This window comes from Equus przewalskii, chromosome 24, assembly GCF_037783145.1.
Source record: "Equus przewalskii isolate Varuska chromosome 24, EquPr2, whole genome shotgun sequence".
NCBI classification, from domain to species: domain Eukaryota; kingdom Metazoa; phylum Chordata; class Mammalia; order Perissodactyla; family Equidae; genus Equus; species Equus przewalskii.
Window position 1 is genome coordinate 1429525 of NC_091854.1, and position 16984 is coordinate 1446508.

Here is a 16984-nt window from a genome sequence, read left to right on the forward strand (position 1 = left end):
CCAGGGTGTGGCGTCATGACCTCTATCCTGTATAAAAACAAACAGCCACTGGCATTCACGCAGTTAGTAAGGCTGGCCTTTGGCAGCCATGAAACACACATCATTTCTCAGCCAAATACTCTCAGCTCTAAAGTCAGCTGCCTCAGAGGATGGCTGATTAGATACAGCAACTAGTTCAGGAGATGACAGCTGTGGGTATTAGTGTCAGCTAAGATAACTGTCAGTTTTCTTGGCTTCCTTCTTTAAGATAGGCATGGATTTGGCAGCTTGAAAATCCTGTGCCATTGTCACACTAATAAAAGCCCAAGATATGGTCTGCTTGACCATTCTCCTACTCATCGCTTCAAGGTTCTGACTTTCCCACTGCCTCTCGCCGTTTGTAGTTGGCCATTTATAGTTGGTTTTGTAGCCGAGAAGATTTTCTTGTGTATCACAGAACTCCAAGTAAAATGTAGTACCCCCGGTTTCTTAGAAAGAAGAATTACTGAGGTGCGACTCCTATTCTGTTAAAATCCCTCCATGTCTGTGGTGGCACATTTGCCCATCAGTAGATGTGGGAATAGATGTTGGTTGGCAGAGTAGAAAGTTCTATACTAAAAGTGATAGATGTGGATTGTTCTGATTCTGCTACTCACTACTTGTGAGAGCCAATTCCCTTAACCTCAAGCACGTTGAATATAGCTGATGCTGGATGTGAAGTGTTATTACGGTATAATTAAAAGTTTCTGCAATACCCTGTGTCCTTTCTCCTTCCATGCCCGGTTGCACAGGGTCCTCTACCTGACAGCATGTTAGAGACAGTCTAGTGGGGAGCCATTGGGTAGAAAATGAGGAAGTTCAAATTAACACCGCAAGCAGCCCTGGGATCTCAGAATCCAGCTGTGGAACCAAGCGGACCTGGGTTTGAATCCTAGTTCATCTGTCAATTTCCTGTGGGACCGAGACAAACACTACACCTCACTAAACCTTAATGTTTTCATTTATTCATTCAAAAATATTTTTTTAGCATCTACTTTGTACCAGGCGCTAGCCTATGTGCTAGGGATATGACAGTGAACAAAGTCCCTGCCCACAAGGAGTTTACATTCCAGTGGGAGGACACGGACAATACACGAATACAGGGGCTGACAACCTTTTTATGTAAAGAGCCAGATAGTAAATATTTTAGACTTTGCAGGCCACATGCGAATTCTGTTGCATATTCATGTTTTTTCTTTTTTTACCTTTTACAATCCTTTAATAATATAAAAACTATTCCTAGCTCATGGTTGTACAAAAGTAGGCTAGGGATAGATTTGGTTCTGGGTTGTAGTTTGTCAGCCTCTGAAAATGTGTCTATGTGTGTGTGTGTATGTGCATATTTATTCATTCACACACACACATATATATATACAGACGCATTTGCAGAAGCTGGCAAACTATGGCCCATGAGCAAACCTAGCTCTGGATTTTTTATATATATATCTACATATATAAAATATATATACACACATACACACACATACAATATACACATACATATTTACATATACAACCATAAAAATACATGTACATATATATATATAATAAAAAAACATGTGAATATACATACACACATTTATTCATGAAGAAAAATATTTCCATGTAAAAGGTAGGATAAGGGCTACAAACAGAAGAACAAGGGGGAGAGAGAGTGTCTGGGGAGGGAGCACTATTTTACATAGTGTGGTCAGGAAGGGTCTCCGTGATAAAGCGTCATTTGAGCAGAGATGTGAAGGAAATGAGGGAAGGACACATGAGGGTTTCAAGGGGAGTGTGCTTCAGAGAGAGGGAAGAGTAACTGCAAAGTTTGAAGTAAGAGCTGAGGTAGTAAGGAGGCAAGTGGTGAGAAATGAAGTCAGAAGGCGGCAGGCGGCCAGATCATACAGAGCCTCGGGCACGGTAAGGCCTTTGGGGAACAACTGGGAGTTCTGAGAGGGGAGAAACACGCTATGATACGAAATGTAAACAATTATATTGGCCGCTGTGTTGAGAATAGACTGGAGGGGGCAAACATGGAGGTCAGTTGTTGTAATAATCTAAATGAAGACTTTTAATCCAGGGTGGTTGCTGAGTAGAAGGATGAGAAGTAACTGGATTCTGGAAATATTTCAAGGGAAGAGCTGCCAGGATTTGTTGACAGATTATATGTGCTTGCAAGAAAGAGAGACATCAAAGGTGATTCCAATGTTTGTGACCCGAATAATTGGAAAAAGTGAACACAATTGGCCAAACAGAAATTGGGGAAAGAGAAGAAAGGAGATTGGTGGGGGACATGTTTATTTTGAGACAGTCAAGTAATGATATGGATAAGACAGCTAGATAAAGAAGTTGAGAGTTCAGAGAAGTCTGAGTTTGAAGATATAAATTTAGGAGTTGGCGTTTACAGCTGCAAGAGTGAGAAGATTTCCTGGAAAGTCAGGGGTTCTAAGGACTGAATCCTGGGGCAATTGAACATTTAGAGGTCTGGGCAAAGTTAACTACTTCATGGGGTTTAATAAGGAATAAAAGAACTAGTGAGCACTCAGCAAATGCTAGTTTCCTCCTGTCTCTGCCTCTTTCTATTCCTCGGGCACAGAAAGAGAGCTTGTGGTCTGGCTGGCCAACTACATCTCAGGGAATTATGAAATGCACTGGTATTTGTAGTTGTTTTCCTCTGTAGAGAGACCCGCGGGTAATGTCATGTCATATGATTCTCATGAATTATCTTTAGACTAATACGGTAAGAATATGAGGTTGAAAGCCAGCTAACCTCATCAGAGTATCTACTAATGAATGTTTTTGAAGGTTTTCAAGTCACTGGGTGAAAGCTGCATTAATATGAAGCTGCAGACAAATGACACATCACGACATGTTTGTGAAAACCAAGTAGAAACAGACAAACACTCCCCTTCTGTTCTTTATCACGTAGTGACAGCCAGCTTTCAGTTCAACAGGATAATAAGGAAGCATCTTAATGCTAATGACTTAGAATCACAAACCTCTGAAGGGAGATGCCTACTGATGTAGAGCATTTCTTAAAATTCCCACTTCAATATCCTATTTTTATATGTTGATTTGATACCTCTGTATATTATTTATGGACAACATAAATATCACTAAGAGATAAATGTTAGAGATTTATTGTTCTAAAAAAGCTTTCTAAGAGATCAGAATGCCAGTGGAAGTGATGGGAAACCTAGAAAACTGTAACTGAGAGCAATGAACAGGCTTCTCCCCAGATGCCCCTCCACATGGTCATTACTCAGAGGGGAGGCGCTGCTATAGCGGGCCAGCAGTGGGAGAGGAGGGCTCTGCATCAGGTAATGCACCAGGCTTTTGAGGACTGACAGTTCTGAAGGTACATGAAACCAAAACCGCAATTGGTAGGCAGGTTCTATCTTCGTGTATCTAGAACAATCGGTCTCAATTGAGGGTGATTTCCCCCTGAGGACATGTGGCAATGTCTGGAGACATTTTTGGTTGTCACAGCTTGAGGAGTATTACTGGCATCTAGTGGGTAGAGGCCAGGGATGCTGCCAAACGTGCCACTGTGCACAGAACAGTCCCCCACAACAAAGACTCACCTGGTCCAAAATGTCAACAGTGCTGAGGTTGAGAAACCATATCCAACTCTCTGATATTGTTACTTTTTCCTCATTATTTCTCTCTTCCAGTTAGCCATAATATAGCATCCAAACTTATTATTTGCTGAATAGAATTTGATGTTCCTTATTTTTATTTAAAATGACCATTTGAGTTAGCTTGTTTTTCAGGTCTCTCTCTCTCTCTCTGTGTATATGTGTGTATGTGTGTGTGTCTATGCTTTTTTCCTTGCTCAGTGACCGTTCTTAGTTAAGAGGATACGCTACACTGATTTAAAGTTCAAAAAATGCAGAGCTTAAATTAGGGACTCACATCCAATCTCTTTCCAAGTGTTTTGGGTAGAGAGAAAAATTTAACAAGTATAAGTGAAGTATTAGGAAAATACATATGTATATATGTATACACAGACATATATACATTCATATAGACACGCATATATATACATATATGTGTGTGTATATGAAAAATTTTAGTTATATGTATGTAAAATTTTTTATATACTTTTACATGGAAAGCTTCTGGGGAGGTCACTGGGGGATAACTCTCTAACCTCACCTGCTTATCTCTCAGCTGATGGGTTAGAATTTCCATAAGTGCTGCCATCCCCATCTTTAGAAGGTATTACCTTTCAGAATGGGAATTGAGCTCCTAGAAATGCTGATTCAGTTTGGTGAGAAACAGGCAGCAGAGAAAGAGAAATATCCTTCTTGGTGCCTCCCGGGCTGTTAGGCAGGGCCTGATGGATGAGTTGGTACTTCTCGCAGTTTCTGAGAGATGGTGGGCAGGCATCATGTGCCAATTTAGATAAGCAGAGTACATGAAAAAGGATTTGTAATGCTATCCATTATTGGAATCTTTCTTCTCCTTGCCTATTTGCTGGGGGAAAAGAGGGTTATTTTCCAGAGCTCTCTATGTGAAAGCAGGTAGCTCTCATTTCATGCTCTGTTCTAGTAACAACCTTCCTTAATCATCACAAGATAATGGCCCCAATCGAATTCCAACATGCAATTTTTGGTCTTGGAGAAAGGACAGCACATAAATGCTGGATGCACCAAAAAGGAATTATTTCAGAAGGCAATTTTTCTGCTGCTAAGGGTCCATTTATCTTTTTCAGTTTTTGGTGGAGTTAACAAGGACTAACAACCTGATGGAGTCTGTGATTAGGGACCAAACAGACTGGAAAAAAAAATTCAGGAGAAAAAAAAATTCAAAAGTTTATGTCCTCCCTTACAGCACTTCATTTGTTAGCAATTATAACAACATTTACCATGTGTTGACTATTTACACTGTACCAGGCACTGACCTAATTAGTCTTCATAATATCCCCCCATGAGCACTGTTCCTAGTTCCATTTGACAGATGAGCAAGTTGGGCACCTAGAAAGGTAACCAGCCCGGAGGCTTACAGGTAGCCTGTGGCAGGATGGAATTTGAAATCAAATCTCTGCTGACAGAGCCTGAGCTCTTAATTCCTTTCTAATTAGCCACTGTGGGAACAAAACTTTAGAAAATGGATTCTTATGAACTTAGACTCAGAATTCATTTTGCTCAGCAGTATAAAAGGAATTCTTACTTTCAATGATAACAAAGAAAGTGAAATTAAAATGCTAGCTGGGGTCCACCAACATGGTAAAGTGCCGACTCATTACATGTAAAGGTAATATTTCTGTCCTAATCTCCATGAGGGTGATTTTGTTGAACTGGGACTTTCTCTGATTAGTGGACCAGTTAGTCTGACCAGGATTAAAGTCTAGGCTTTACTAGCTTTTTCTTTGGCTGCTTGAGTTTGGTTTTTGGTGGGAGTTTAGAACAGTCTCCTTCAAAGAGTCTGGGGTTTCCTAAGCTAGCGAGACTTTATTTGCTAGGACACAAGACTGTTGTTCAAAGTAATGGAAGCTTTAGGTCTTAAATATAAAGCTGGTTAATGCAATTTGATTATACTGCAGTTTGATTGTAACCACCAATGCGATGTTTGAAATTAAGTTTTTGGCTGGCTTTGGCTATATGCTTTGAAAGGACTGATGAATTACTGTGCGTTGGTAGTCCAAACTTCCTTATTAAAAGCCAGATACTATGCCCAAAGAGAGGACCCAATGGCCATTTCTTTGGGAGGGTCTGAGTCAGCAGGTCTTAGACCCAGGCTGTGCCACTACTGATATAAAGTCATCCCTTGGTATCCCTGGGGGATTGGTTCTGGGACATCCCATCCCTACCTCCGAGGATATCAATATTCACAAATGCTCGTTCCTTATATATTGGCATAGTTTTTATATATAACCTATGCACATCTTCCTGCATACTTTAAATCATCTCTAGATTACTTATAATCTAATCTAGATTACTTATATAATTTAATACCTAACACCATGCAAATGCTACGTAAATAGCTGTTAAACTAGGGAATAATGAGAAGGAAAAAAAAGTCTATATGTGATCAATCCAGCCAACCCTGGTGGTCTAGTGGTTAACATTCAACACTCTCAGTGCCTCCACCTGGGATTGTTTCCTGCTCAGGGAACCACACCACTGTCTGTCAGTTGCCATACTGTGGCTGCTGCATGTTGCTGTGATGCTGAAAGATATGGTACCCATGAGTCACCCATGAAACAGAGTCACCATGGTGGACAGGTTTCAGCGAAGCCTCCAGACTAAGACAGACTAGGAAGAACAACCTGACCACCTACGTCCAAAAAAATTGGCCATGAAAACTCTGTGAACAGGAGCAGAGTGTTGTCTGATGTAGCGCTTGAAGGTGAGAGGATGTGCAAAAAGACCTGGCAGGGCTCAGCTCTGCTGTACACAAGGTCACTAGGAGTTGGAACCCACTCCACAGCACTGACAACCAACATGTTCAGTACAGACACAACCATTGTAGGCCTTTCAGTCTGCAGTTGGTTGAATCCAGGGATGAGGAATTTGCAGCTACGGACGGCCAATTGAAACTCTGACGCCAGTTGATGGAAATGCTAGAACCACCTCAACAACCCCACCCCAAGCTAGATAAACAGGGATCCAGTTTCTTCTGGTCTCACAGGCTCTCAGAATGGTTTGCTTCCAGCAGGTGCTGAATTTGGCCTGGAGTGGTAAGCAGTGGTAACCCTTGATTTTTCCTTGGGCCAGAGATTCTTATTCCTTTCTTCCCCACTGAATCTTGGGAGAAGAGGAGGTGGCTGATGGTTTCCCTATATTTTGTGAGTTTTTGTGTGAGAGTTCACCTTTTATCCTCTTTTTTTTCCCAGCTCCATCCATGGAAACAGGAAATGGGCTCATATCAAAGCTAACACACTTGTCTTAATTATTGAACCCCTCCAAGCTTCAGTTTCCTCACTAGGGGAATAATAATAGTATTCACAAAGTGTTGTCTTGAGGAGGCAAATGAGATAATGTTTGTAAGCCTCTAGTACAGGGCGTGACTTGGAGGAGTTTCTCAATTACTACGAGTTATTGCTTTCACTTCCTAGTCTGCTAGGGAGAGGAGAGAGCAGGGCCTTTATGACAATTCCAGTGAAAGAGAAAATCTACCCGGTCTATTTGGGGATTTGACCTTCAACTCTAATATCAATGGTTTTAGAGGAAGCACGGTGCTAATATAGCTTCAGGGACACACCAGTCCTTGAACATACTGTTCTGACAGAAAACCAAAACAGCGCTCCAGCATGAGTAGAATTTTCATAGTATTTGTGGGGATGGTGTCTATTTAATGTGGTATCTATTTAATAAATGAAAGAATATGATAGTCTGTTTTGAAAACATGCTATTTACCCCTCCTGCCAATCCATTTCTACTGTTCTTTTTAGGGATAGAACTCCCTGAGTTTTATGTGTCTTTCTGTCTACCTTTTACGTTTCCCAGCCTCCTTTGCATTTAAATGGTGCCATGTGTCTAAATTCTGGCCAATAGGATATTAGCAGAAGTGACAGGGAATTTTCAGGTCATATCCTTAAAATAGAGCTGTTGGTCCTCCATTTATCTTCCTCTTCCTACGCTGGAATGCAGATGAGGTGGTGGTGAGTTGTCTTTGAACCAAGGGCATCACTTAGGGCGTAGCAAAGCAACAAGAAGGAAAGAAACAGGGTCTCTCCATCATCTCATGTAATCTTGCTGCTCGCTTCCCCTTGCATGTCTCCCAGCTAAGACTGTTACATGTGTCAGAAGCATGAACCTTTCTAATCTTGTTTAAGCCACTGCTACTATGGAGTCTTTTAAAGCACCAAAACCAGTATGCTAACTATTGCATAAACTTATGGGGATGAACCTTAATGCTTTAAGAGATTTTTCAGAATTTTTTCCATTGATTTGCAGAATCACTCATTAGAATGTTGCATTTCAAGTAGTTAGCTAGTAAAAATAGAAAAATAAAAGTCTTTGCTCCTAGAGGTTAAAGAATTGACATGTTTCTAATAGTCTATCAAATCTGACATGGTTTGTATTAACATTACCTAGTTAGTATTGAATGGTTAAGGTTGCAATGCAAAAAGAAAGTTCTTTTAAATTTATTTTTAAATCGTAACTCATCTAAATGAATAACTCTGGAATCACAATGGATACCATTAAGTACACATAGTTGATGACTTTAACCAGGAAATATTGACTGAAGTGTGTTGGTCATATGTTATAGGCAGATAAGTTATTACTAATGGGTCAGAGGTAAAAGATATTTTATCTCTATAGATAATTTGGCCAATGGTAATGTCAAGCTGTATCTTCTCAATAAAAAACGGTTCATGCTTCTGACACATGTAACAGTCTAGTAGGAGGTGGGCTGATTCATTTGCTTTGTTTTTTCCAGTTGGGATCTGATAAATTTCATCGAACACTTAACAAACTTTTATTAAGCCGTTACTACTTGTCAGGCACGTTTTATTCACCAAACTGAAATAAAAGTGTTTAAAAAAAGACAAAGAATACTTCTATGCACACATTTAGGACAAGAATTGCCTTGTAATCAGCCCTTGCCAAAGGGCACGTGTACAATAAGGAAGATCTAACCCAGCAGTGCAAACAGTCACATGCTGTGGGTAAGCATGCCAGAGAATTGGGAGAATTTGGCATACAGCAAACACTAAATTTGCCCCAGCCAGATCTATTGCCTCTAATTCTGAGCATTTTAAGAACAGGACAAGCAAAACCACACAGCAGCTTCAAGATAACTAGAAGCAGAGAGCTAGCCCAACAGTGACATTAAAACAAGTGTCAGTCTGCTCTGATAATTGGGAACAGAGCAGATGTTTAGGAAAGCTGAATAATTTATAGTTACATGTGAGCAGTATTTGCATGGGTGAATCCCATCTCCTAATCTAACTCTGTAAGTATTAATAATTACCTTATGGGCGGATATACTATCATAATTTGAAACTGCCGTGAAGGCAGATAATGTCAGAAAAGAATGATTCAGTAGAAAAGCAAACCTTCTTAATCAGAATAATATTTTGCAAATTAAGGGTTTCGTTTGCCATGAAAAATAAGAAACCAAACTGGTTTTCAGAGAATCAGCCACTTTCATGTGCAACTTACAAATGTAATTTCAAACAAATGCAAATAAACGCACGCTGGAGGTTGGTGTGGTATGGCCAATTGGTTAGTTACGGCTTCTCAAACGCTTTGGCAGGACCAAAGTTGGGTGTGTGGTTTTTAATTAGGGCCTGTAGAGTATCTTTTAGTGAATGCCAAACATTTAATAAGAGCTAAATAAATGTAATAATAATTCAAATTGACCTCTGCATAGGTGACATGAGTTTCCCAAGTGACCTTCAAATACTGTTGTAGCCAGGACAGGGCAAGTTAACTGCAGATGTGTTTATCCATGATTTGAGGAAATTTCTTTCTTAAAAAAGAAAATTGTAGGGGAAAAATATTTTTAGTGAATAAACTACTTATAACCATATAATGAAATGGCAAAATATATTCAAAGATGTATATAGCCATTGAATCTCTCCCCTGAGAAATAATTACCGGCTTTGTGCCTTGTAACCCTTAACATTTATCTCTAACAGTATTGTAGAGCAGGCACTGTATTTTCTACTTTCTATCCACTTCATTTTTGCTTGCTTCTAGTGTTAATTGCTCATGTTTGATGCCAAGAACAGGACTCTATTATTTGAAGACCAATAAATATAAATTCCAATCTTAATATAACACAGAATAACCAACAAGGACCAGTTAGCCTTGGGTGGTCTAAATGGACTAAGTGACATTTGCCTTATGGCAGATGCATTGCAAGGGGTGGTGTGGAAGTTTTCTGGGCTGGTAGATTTACTCACTGGGCACTCTCCTGGGAATGCGGAAACCTAGACCCTATGGCTGAACCGGCACTTTCTCTAATATAGTGAGTCTCTGCCCTTGAACATTCTTTCTTTGTGACCACGACCTGGAGCATGGATCACTGAAACTAACTCCCTTCCCACTTTCTGGATTGTTCAGTTGATGCTTTGTTCCTTCTTTACTCCTGTCAATCCAGCCAAAGATCTATGACATCCTTGATAATGGTCTTAAATTTGTGTTTCAAGTTACTGAATATTGTTTTGAATGAATATTTAATGTAAAAACACTTTGAAAAGTTAAAATACGTAAAGAGAGGTAAACACATATAAAAATTTGCTTTGAGGAACTTATGATTCTTGTTATTTCCTCTACAAGACCAAAGACTTCCATGTGGCAGGTTCTGAATAAATGTTCACTGAAATGAATCAAAATAAGCAGGGTGAGGCATGGTGGGAAGGATCTGGAGTCAGAAAGATCTATGTGTGACCACATCTTGGCTGTTACTAGATTTATAGTTTTCTGTGCTTTAGTGTCCTTACGTGTAAAACAATGTGCTAATTAGACTTCCCTCAGAGAATTGTCATTCTCAGAATAACGCTTAGTACATAATAGGTGCTCCATAAAGGGGGGCTGTTATTATTGAATTGAAGTGGAACAAGTGGCTCACTTTTAGAGGTTAATCTAATCCACCTTTTAGTCTACCACAATGTGGGGGAGTGTTTATTCTGGGTTACCATTTAATCCTTATTTCTACTAACATATAGATGAGATTGGCAGGTATGAGGAAGAGAGAATGCTGGGAGGTGGGGATAAGAGAATAAAAGCATACAAAAGAGGGGGAAAGGTGTGACAGTAAAAGTGACGGTGAGATGTTAAAACATGCCATCAGCAACTGCCCCCCAAACCAGGGGCATCACCGCTACAGAACTTTACCCTTGACTCAAGACAGTTGGGTGTTTATTCTTTTCTACTTTTTAAAGAATTTCAAGGCTTTCCTTTTTAGTGTATTAATGTTCAAGTCATTGTCTAGTCTTCTTCAGCTGGTCCCTTTAATAGATATTTTCAAGTCCATACATCTATCCATTCATCATCCTTTTTTTTCATTCATTCATTCACTTATTAAGCTATGTATTCACAAGTATCCCTACCATGTGCTAGGCATTGTATTAGGTGCTTGTGTGTGTGTGTGTGTGTGTTTGTGTGTTTTGGAGGGGATAGATTTCTTCCTTTTTTTTTTGCTGGAAATTTGGTTTACTTCACTCCTTTTGTTAAATTAAAAAAAGCTCCTGAATTAAAAATAATCAGAATATCTGGGAAATTAAAAACAACAACAGATGAACTACTGCAAATCTGGTAAAGCAATTAGTCAAATATGGAGAGTGAAAAACATGCTTGGAATGATTTTGACTCATATAATTGCCTCAGAATAATTTCTTGAGTGTTTCTAGGCAACAGCAAATTTAAGAAGAAGAAACAAATGGTGTTTTTTTCCCCTCCTTTTTTCTTTTCTCTTCTCTCTTATGTTGTCCCAAAAGAGCAGCTTGTCAGCCTCCCTGCAATGTGATGTTAGATATGGCTGCTTGGGTGGAGCAGGAAGGCAGAAACATGTAGAATGTGATATTTTTCATGCAGCATGCCTTGTTGTGTTTGATGAGGCATTAGTTTCATTAAGGTACAGTTGGCCTGTGTAGGTAGATAAAAGCATTAGGTAGGGGTTAAACTTGGATAGAAACCATAACGAGCTTAACTTTGATAAACCATAACTAGCAACAAAATCATTTAACCTTTGTATTTATACATCAATGCTTGGGTTCTTTTTTGAAACTCAATCTTGCCTGCTACCTTTTGAGTTCACCGAGTAGATTATTGCTTTATATGATGTTGAGCCGAATGCATTTTCTAGTAGCCCATTACCATTTGTGGAATAATTTCCCATAAGTTAGGTAGGATGGCTAATAGTTGCTGTAATGGCCCGTTCTTCAGCTTTTCTCATGACATACAACAACCTACAAATCCCAAGGCTTCACATGCACCTTCCCATTGGTATCATATGTGGAAGGCAGTTTCTAACTATCTGGAGACAAGTGAAAGTGCATTAAAGGCAGGCAGAGGGTCAGAGGGTACTTCAGAATAGTAAAAAAATCCTTATTAAAGAACATTTAATCATAAGTAGATAATCCCTCTCAAAGGGAATGCAGTGTATTTGCATCATTCGCCTTGACAGTTGACCTTTTGCATCTTATGCTTATGACATTGCTGTCAGGCGCCCTGTGTGCTCCAATTAAAGTCAGAGGTCTTTGGACACAGTTCAAGAAGCAGCGAGTGTCTGGAGGGGAGCTTGATGCAAGGCAACTTGGCAGAGGGAGTCATGGAGCATGGCAGGGCAGCTGGATACGAAAGAGGAACCTAGGATGCGAATGTCTTAACTCCTTTGGACACTTCTTGGGGTGCTTGAGGTGTCGTTTTGGGCGTAGGCTATTGGATGGAGGAAAGAAACAGGAGTGACAGGATAGGATTTCTAAGCCACCCTATCAATTTGTGCACATGGATGTTTGGACTGAGAAGTTGGTGCTGAATTTGCACCTGTGCCTACAGTCAGGAAGCGAACGGTTCAGTGGTCACAGTAAGAGCAGGGCTCATTTGAGAGGCAAATTGAAACTCTATTTAAGCACAGTGATTCAGAAAGAGATGTTCAATATAGTTTTCCTCCTGGGAACATTTCCTCGTGAGGTATTAATCAGGGCACCAGGCAAAATATTCACTAATACTGTTCCAAAGCTAAGAATGTGACTCAGAGACAAAAACCATGGAAATCCACTTATTTTCTGAAATGTGGCCTCTCTTTGAAAAACAAAAGATGAGAAGATGAATAAATAGACATACTTTACTTAAAGGTTATGTGTGAGTCAGGGAACCTCTGAGTGTTCTTAATATGGCAAAGGGCCACATGAATGTCTACATAAAATGATGCACATCAGAGTGAAATCACAGCACGGATTGGAAGTAAAAAATGCTGTAAAAGAGTAGCAGTTACAAGATATAATTTTTGTAAAATTTTTCTGCAGGATCCGAGGCACAATTTCACTTTTACGATTAGGACTTTTAATTAGATTTTAAATCCTGGCTCTAAAGTTTTTAGCTGTATGACTTGGGGCAAGTTAGCCTCTATAAATGTCAGTTTTTTCACCTGTTAAATGTTATCAACCTCATAAGGTGGTTGTGAGAATTTAGTGAAATAATATATATGAAGTGCTTAGCACAGCGCCTGGTCCATAACAAAAGCTCTGTGGAAATTAACCCCTATTATCAGCATTTTAGTCCTGAAGCCATAAAGAAAACGCAACAATTATTTCCAAATGGAAAGAATCCCAGTTGGATGGTCATCTCAGTTTATTCCAAGAAAAGATTCTTTGTGCTGGCATAAAGAAATGAGAGATCTTGGCCAGAAGATAAAAATTCCCAGATAAAGCTCCAGGCAGTGTCCTTCTTTTAATTATTTGTGACTTCTAGTAAGGAATGGTATCTTATATTTTTTTGAACACCTACCACGTGCCAGGCACTCTGAGAGCTGCTTCACTCACAGTAGTCCTGCAAAGTGGCTATGATTGTCTCACTGTTACACACAGGGAAACTGAGGCCCGAAGAGATGAAAGAATATGGCCAGCCTTATGCACTACGGTCAGCAGAACAAGGATCTGAAGACCAAAGGCCGTGCCCTTTCAGTGCATCTCACAAAAACCGTGGAAGTAACAGGAATGAAAACTTCATGGGCAAAGCCTGGCCCTGCTACAGACTCCAAGGTAATAGCAACGTTTCTATTTTGATGCTCCTATTAAAATCTTATCCTCTAGCTGAGAGGCCTGGCAGATGGCAAATGTCACCCTTGAGCAGGCGCCTAAGTCAAGTGATGAATCACATTCGGGATTTGGGATACTTTCCCTGCTTAGAGGAGGATGGCTCTGCCTAGTTCAACTTCACCAGTTGGCTCAGTGGCCATTCATAGCTAACAGGAAAATGTACTGTATTTAGCTGGTAAGAAGAGCTTCTTAAGCACTGTGGATAGTTGTTTAGGAGAAAGACTGAATTTAAAAACATGCACCTGATTATTTAGCAGCTTCAGAAATATCTGAAGAAAATGTTCAGTTATCAGGTAAAGCTGCTTTGGCAACGTGATTTCTCTAACACTGGGCAGTAGCAGAGGCTGCTTTAATACAGACAAGGCAAGGATATTTTTTTGTCTCCGTTTGTTTCTCCAGAACATTCTCTTCTCTGCACATTTTTAATGAGATAAATATGCCTTTATGGGTCACAATGATGGAAATTCTTTACTAACTCTTTGCAAATACATCTTTTTAAGACCATTCCTTAAATAAAGCAGCTTGCTATTAGGTGTTAGGTGTTTGCCTGTTTCCAGAACATTGACACTTATAGCTCTCTTTTGATTTTACTGCAGGACAGCACTGAACCTGGCTTGCTTTAAGGCCCAGCTTTACCTCTGCAGGCTCCGTAACCTTAATTAAGTCCCTTATCCTCTCTGAGCCTCATTTTTCATCAATGAAATGGAAGTATTGACGCTTTCTTTCTAGGATTGCTGCATTAAAGGATTTAATGTAAGTGCAAGTGCTTTGTAAATTGCACAAGCCCATTTCAAAATGAACCATTACTGTGATTATTTATATTTGGAGATTAAAATCATTTGGTGTTAATAAAGGAACAATGATGGATTAATGACATCCTGAAGATCTAAAATAGAGTTGTAGTGGGATGCCAGAAATTGGGTAATGAACAGACATGCTATTGGTAATTTCTCAAAAGTATTAGAGGGACAATGGGGGAAGATCCCGAGTGTGGTAGGAGCTGTTTGGAGAAAGAACCAAGGGACAGAATGTGCTTCAAAGACATGCTTTCTGTAAGAGACAAAACCTCTTCAGCCCGGAGAGGTTACTGTGTGCCGTGATTTTATAGACAGCACGGGGTAGTCAAATGAGTTAGTCTCTGATCTGCCACTTCCTAATTGTGTGAATTCTTTAATCTCTCTGCAAAACGTGAAGAGAATGACACCTGTCTCAACGGGGTTATCAAGATTAAATGGGATGATACATGGAAAGTGCCTGGCTTCTAATATGGCTCAGTAAATATGTTTTTCTCCTCCTCCTTCTTTTATTTTTTTGGTCAGATAGGGGCTCTAACTAGGTGAGCCACTATCAATACTATGAGAAGCGTATGTGCTTCTCAGAGCATTCAGGCAAGGTCAGAAAGCAATCAGTAGAATCCTAATAAATTCTCTGGGATTACTCAGGATGCTGTCCAACCTTGTTAATAGAGTTTGAGTATATGTAGCCACTTCAATTATCATCTGGTGCAGAGAAAGTTGTTGGTGTTCAGTACGTGGAAAGACTCTGAAGAGGGGGCTCTGAGGAAAGCAAGGAGGTGTCTGTGCTGAGCGAAGGGTGTACAGGGATTCAATTCAGGACCCCTTCAGAGATAAGCATTCTGTGTTGAGGAATGAGGAAAGCAATCATCAGCTAAGCCAGACTTTGGTAAGAAGCTCTTGCTAAGGGACGCCTTATGAAGAATCAAGTTTTCCAAATGGTAGAGTTGACTCATTGAGTCATTTTTAAGTATTTGTTATCTACCACTCTTTGGGCAAACAACTGAGGGTTTATAAATGTAAACATTTCAATTATAAAATATAACTTTTTAAGAATTGTTAATTCAAAATACATCTAAATAAGAATGAGTAGTCAATGATTTTAGCTATTAAATATATAAGCATATTAAATTATGCAAGTAAAATGGAAATCAGTTGAAAAAAGGAAGCTTTTTTCCATGTCGTCAACTTTAGACCTAAGGCGATCTGTTTGCATAGTGTGCTGAATGTGGACAAAATGTGGTCATAGGACAGCTACTTGGTATTTTTATCTTCCAGATTTTTCCTATAGTCCTCACTAAAGAAAACAAATTCAAAGTGAGTGAAGTTTTAAAACTTACCTATATTTCAAAGTTCCATAGGCTTCGAATTATTGTTGTTATACCACAAGAAATTCCATCTTTTTTCCATATTAGGTTAGGAAATGATTCTGACATTTCCCATATCTCTTTCTTCCACACTATCTATATTTTGTAATAATACTAATAATCTCATCTTATATTTGAGCTTTCCAATTTTATATGTTCATCATCTCATTTTAAGCCAAGGCAATTTAAACACTTATATCAGAAGCTGCTGCCTCTGTCCCGATCCTGTATGATGGGCAGGGAAGGACATGGAGAAGTGAGGTCAACACCTGTGACCAAATAATCAGGGAAGTAACAGGGAGAAAATGTTAGTGAAGTCTTCCCATAGTGCCTTCTTTTCCAAATACCATAGTTGTGATTGGGGTGGGCCTGGGAAAGATGTGATGGAGGGGCAGTCTAAACACACCCATGGACCTGTCACTTGTCCTAAGGTGAGAGTGGGAGCTAGGGCTGTGAAGAAGGACTGTTTCTTGATCATCTGCCATGTGCCAGGTAGATGCTAATAGCTTAGCACACATATTTTTAATCTGCTCAACAACTGTAAAAGATAGATATTTTTACTATCATCCCTTAGGTGAGGAAATCAGCTTAGAGAGCTGTGGTAAGTTACCAATATGTATTTTAAGAATACGTCTTGTGTTTATTTTACATTTAGTTGTAAATTTACATTAAAATTTCTCTTGTTGCCTTCTGATGTGGTTCCTTAGTCTTTATTAGAAATCCAAATGGAAGATCTGATTGTTTCCTTACAAATGAGAATAGCCCTTATACATGCAGCATGTGACAAAATAAAAATAAAAGTAGTTTGGAATATCTCAGTGAGGGCCGTACCTGAGGATACTCTGTTCTAGAACCTGGATCTGGTGCTGGTCTTGTTGATTTTGCTTCTTCATCTCTTCCTGTTCTTTTCCACTGCTGATTCCATCTAGAAGCCATTTCTCTCTCAAGGCCTTTTTCTGATATCAGGAAACACAAAGATGTTCTTAGTCAACAGTTTCCAAAATCTCTGACTGCTTTCAAATCTTATGAATTTCCATAATGGACTTATTAAGGAGAAATTATTTTCTCTCACTGCCTTTCTTGAATAAATCTGGTATTTTCCT

The 16984-nt window shown here is 39.4% G+C and overlaps 1 protein-coding gene and 1 long non-coding RNA gene across 4 annotated transcripts in view; one reads left to right on the top strand and one right to left on the bottom strand.

Annotated features, from left to right (window-relative positions):
- Positions 1-16984, bottom strand: part of PALMD (palmdelphin) — a 46244-nt gene that overhangs the window by 8596 nt on the left and 20664 nt on the right. Inside the window, exon 3 of the mRNA XM_008507485.2 lies at positions 16713-16837. Coding sequence (XP_008505707.2) covers positions 16713-16837 — 125 coding nt within the window. The remainder of the gene's footprint in view (positions 1-16712; positions 16838-16984) is intronic.
- Positions 1-16984, top strand: part of LOC103540730 (uncharacterized) — a 147381-nt gene that overhangs the window by 2441 nt on the left and 127956 nt on the right. For 2 of the 3 annotated variants that reach the window (XR_011532459.1, XR_011532460.1), the window contains exons 2-3: positions 13490-13663; positions 14317-14473. This is a non-coding gene — a long non-coding RNA (uncharacterized lncRNA). Of the gene's footprint in view, positions 1-13489; positions 13664-14316; positions 16573-16984 lie in introns of those variants that run through there. The other variant, XR_011532458.1, reaches the window with a different exon arrangement.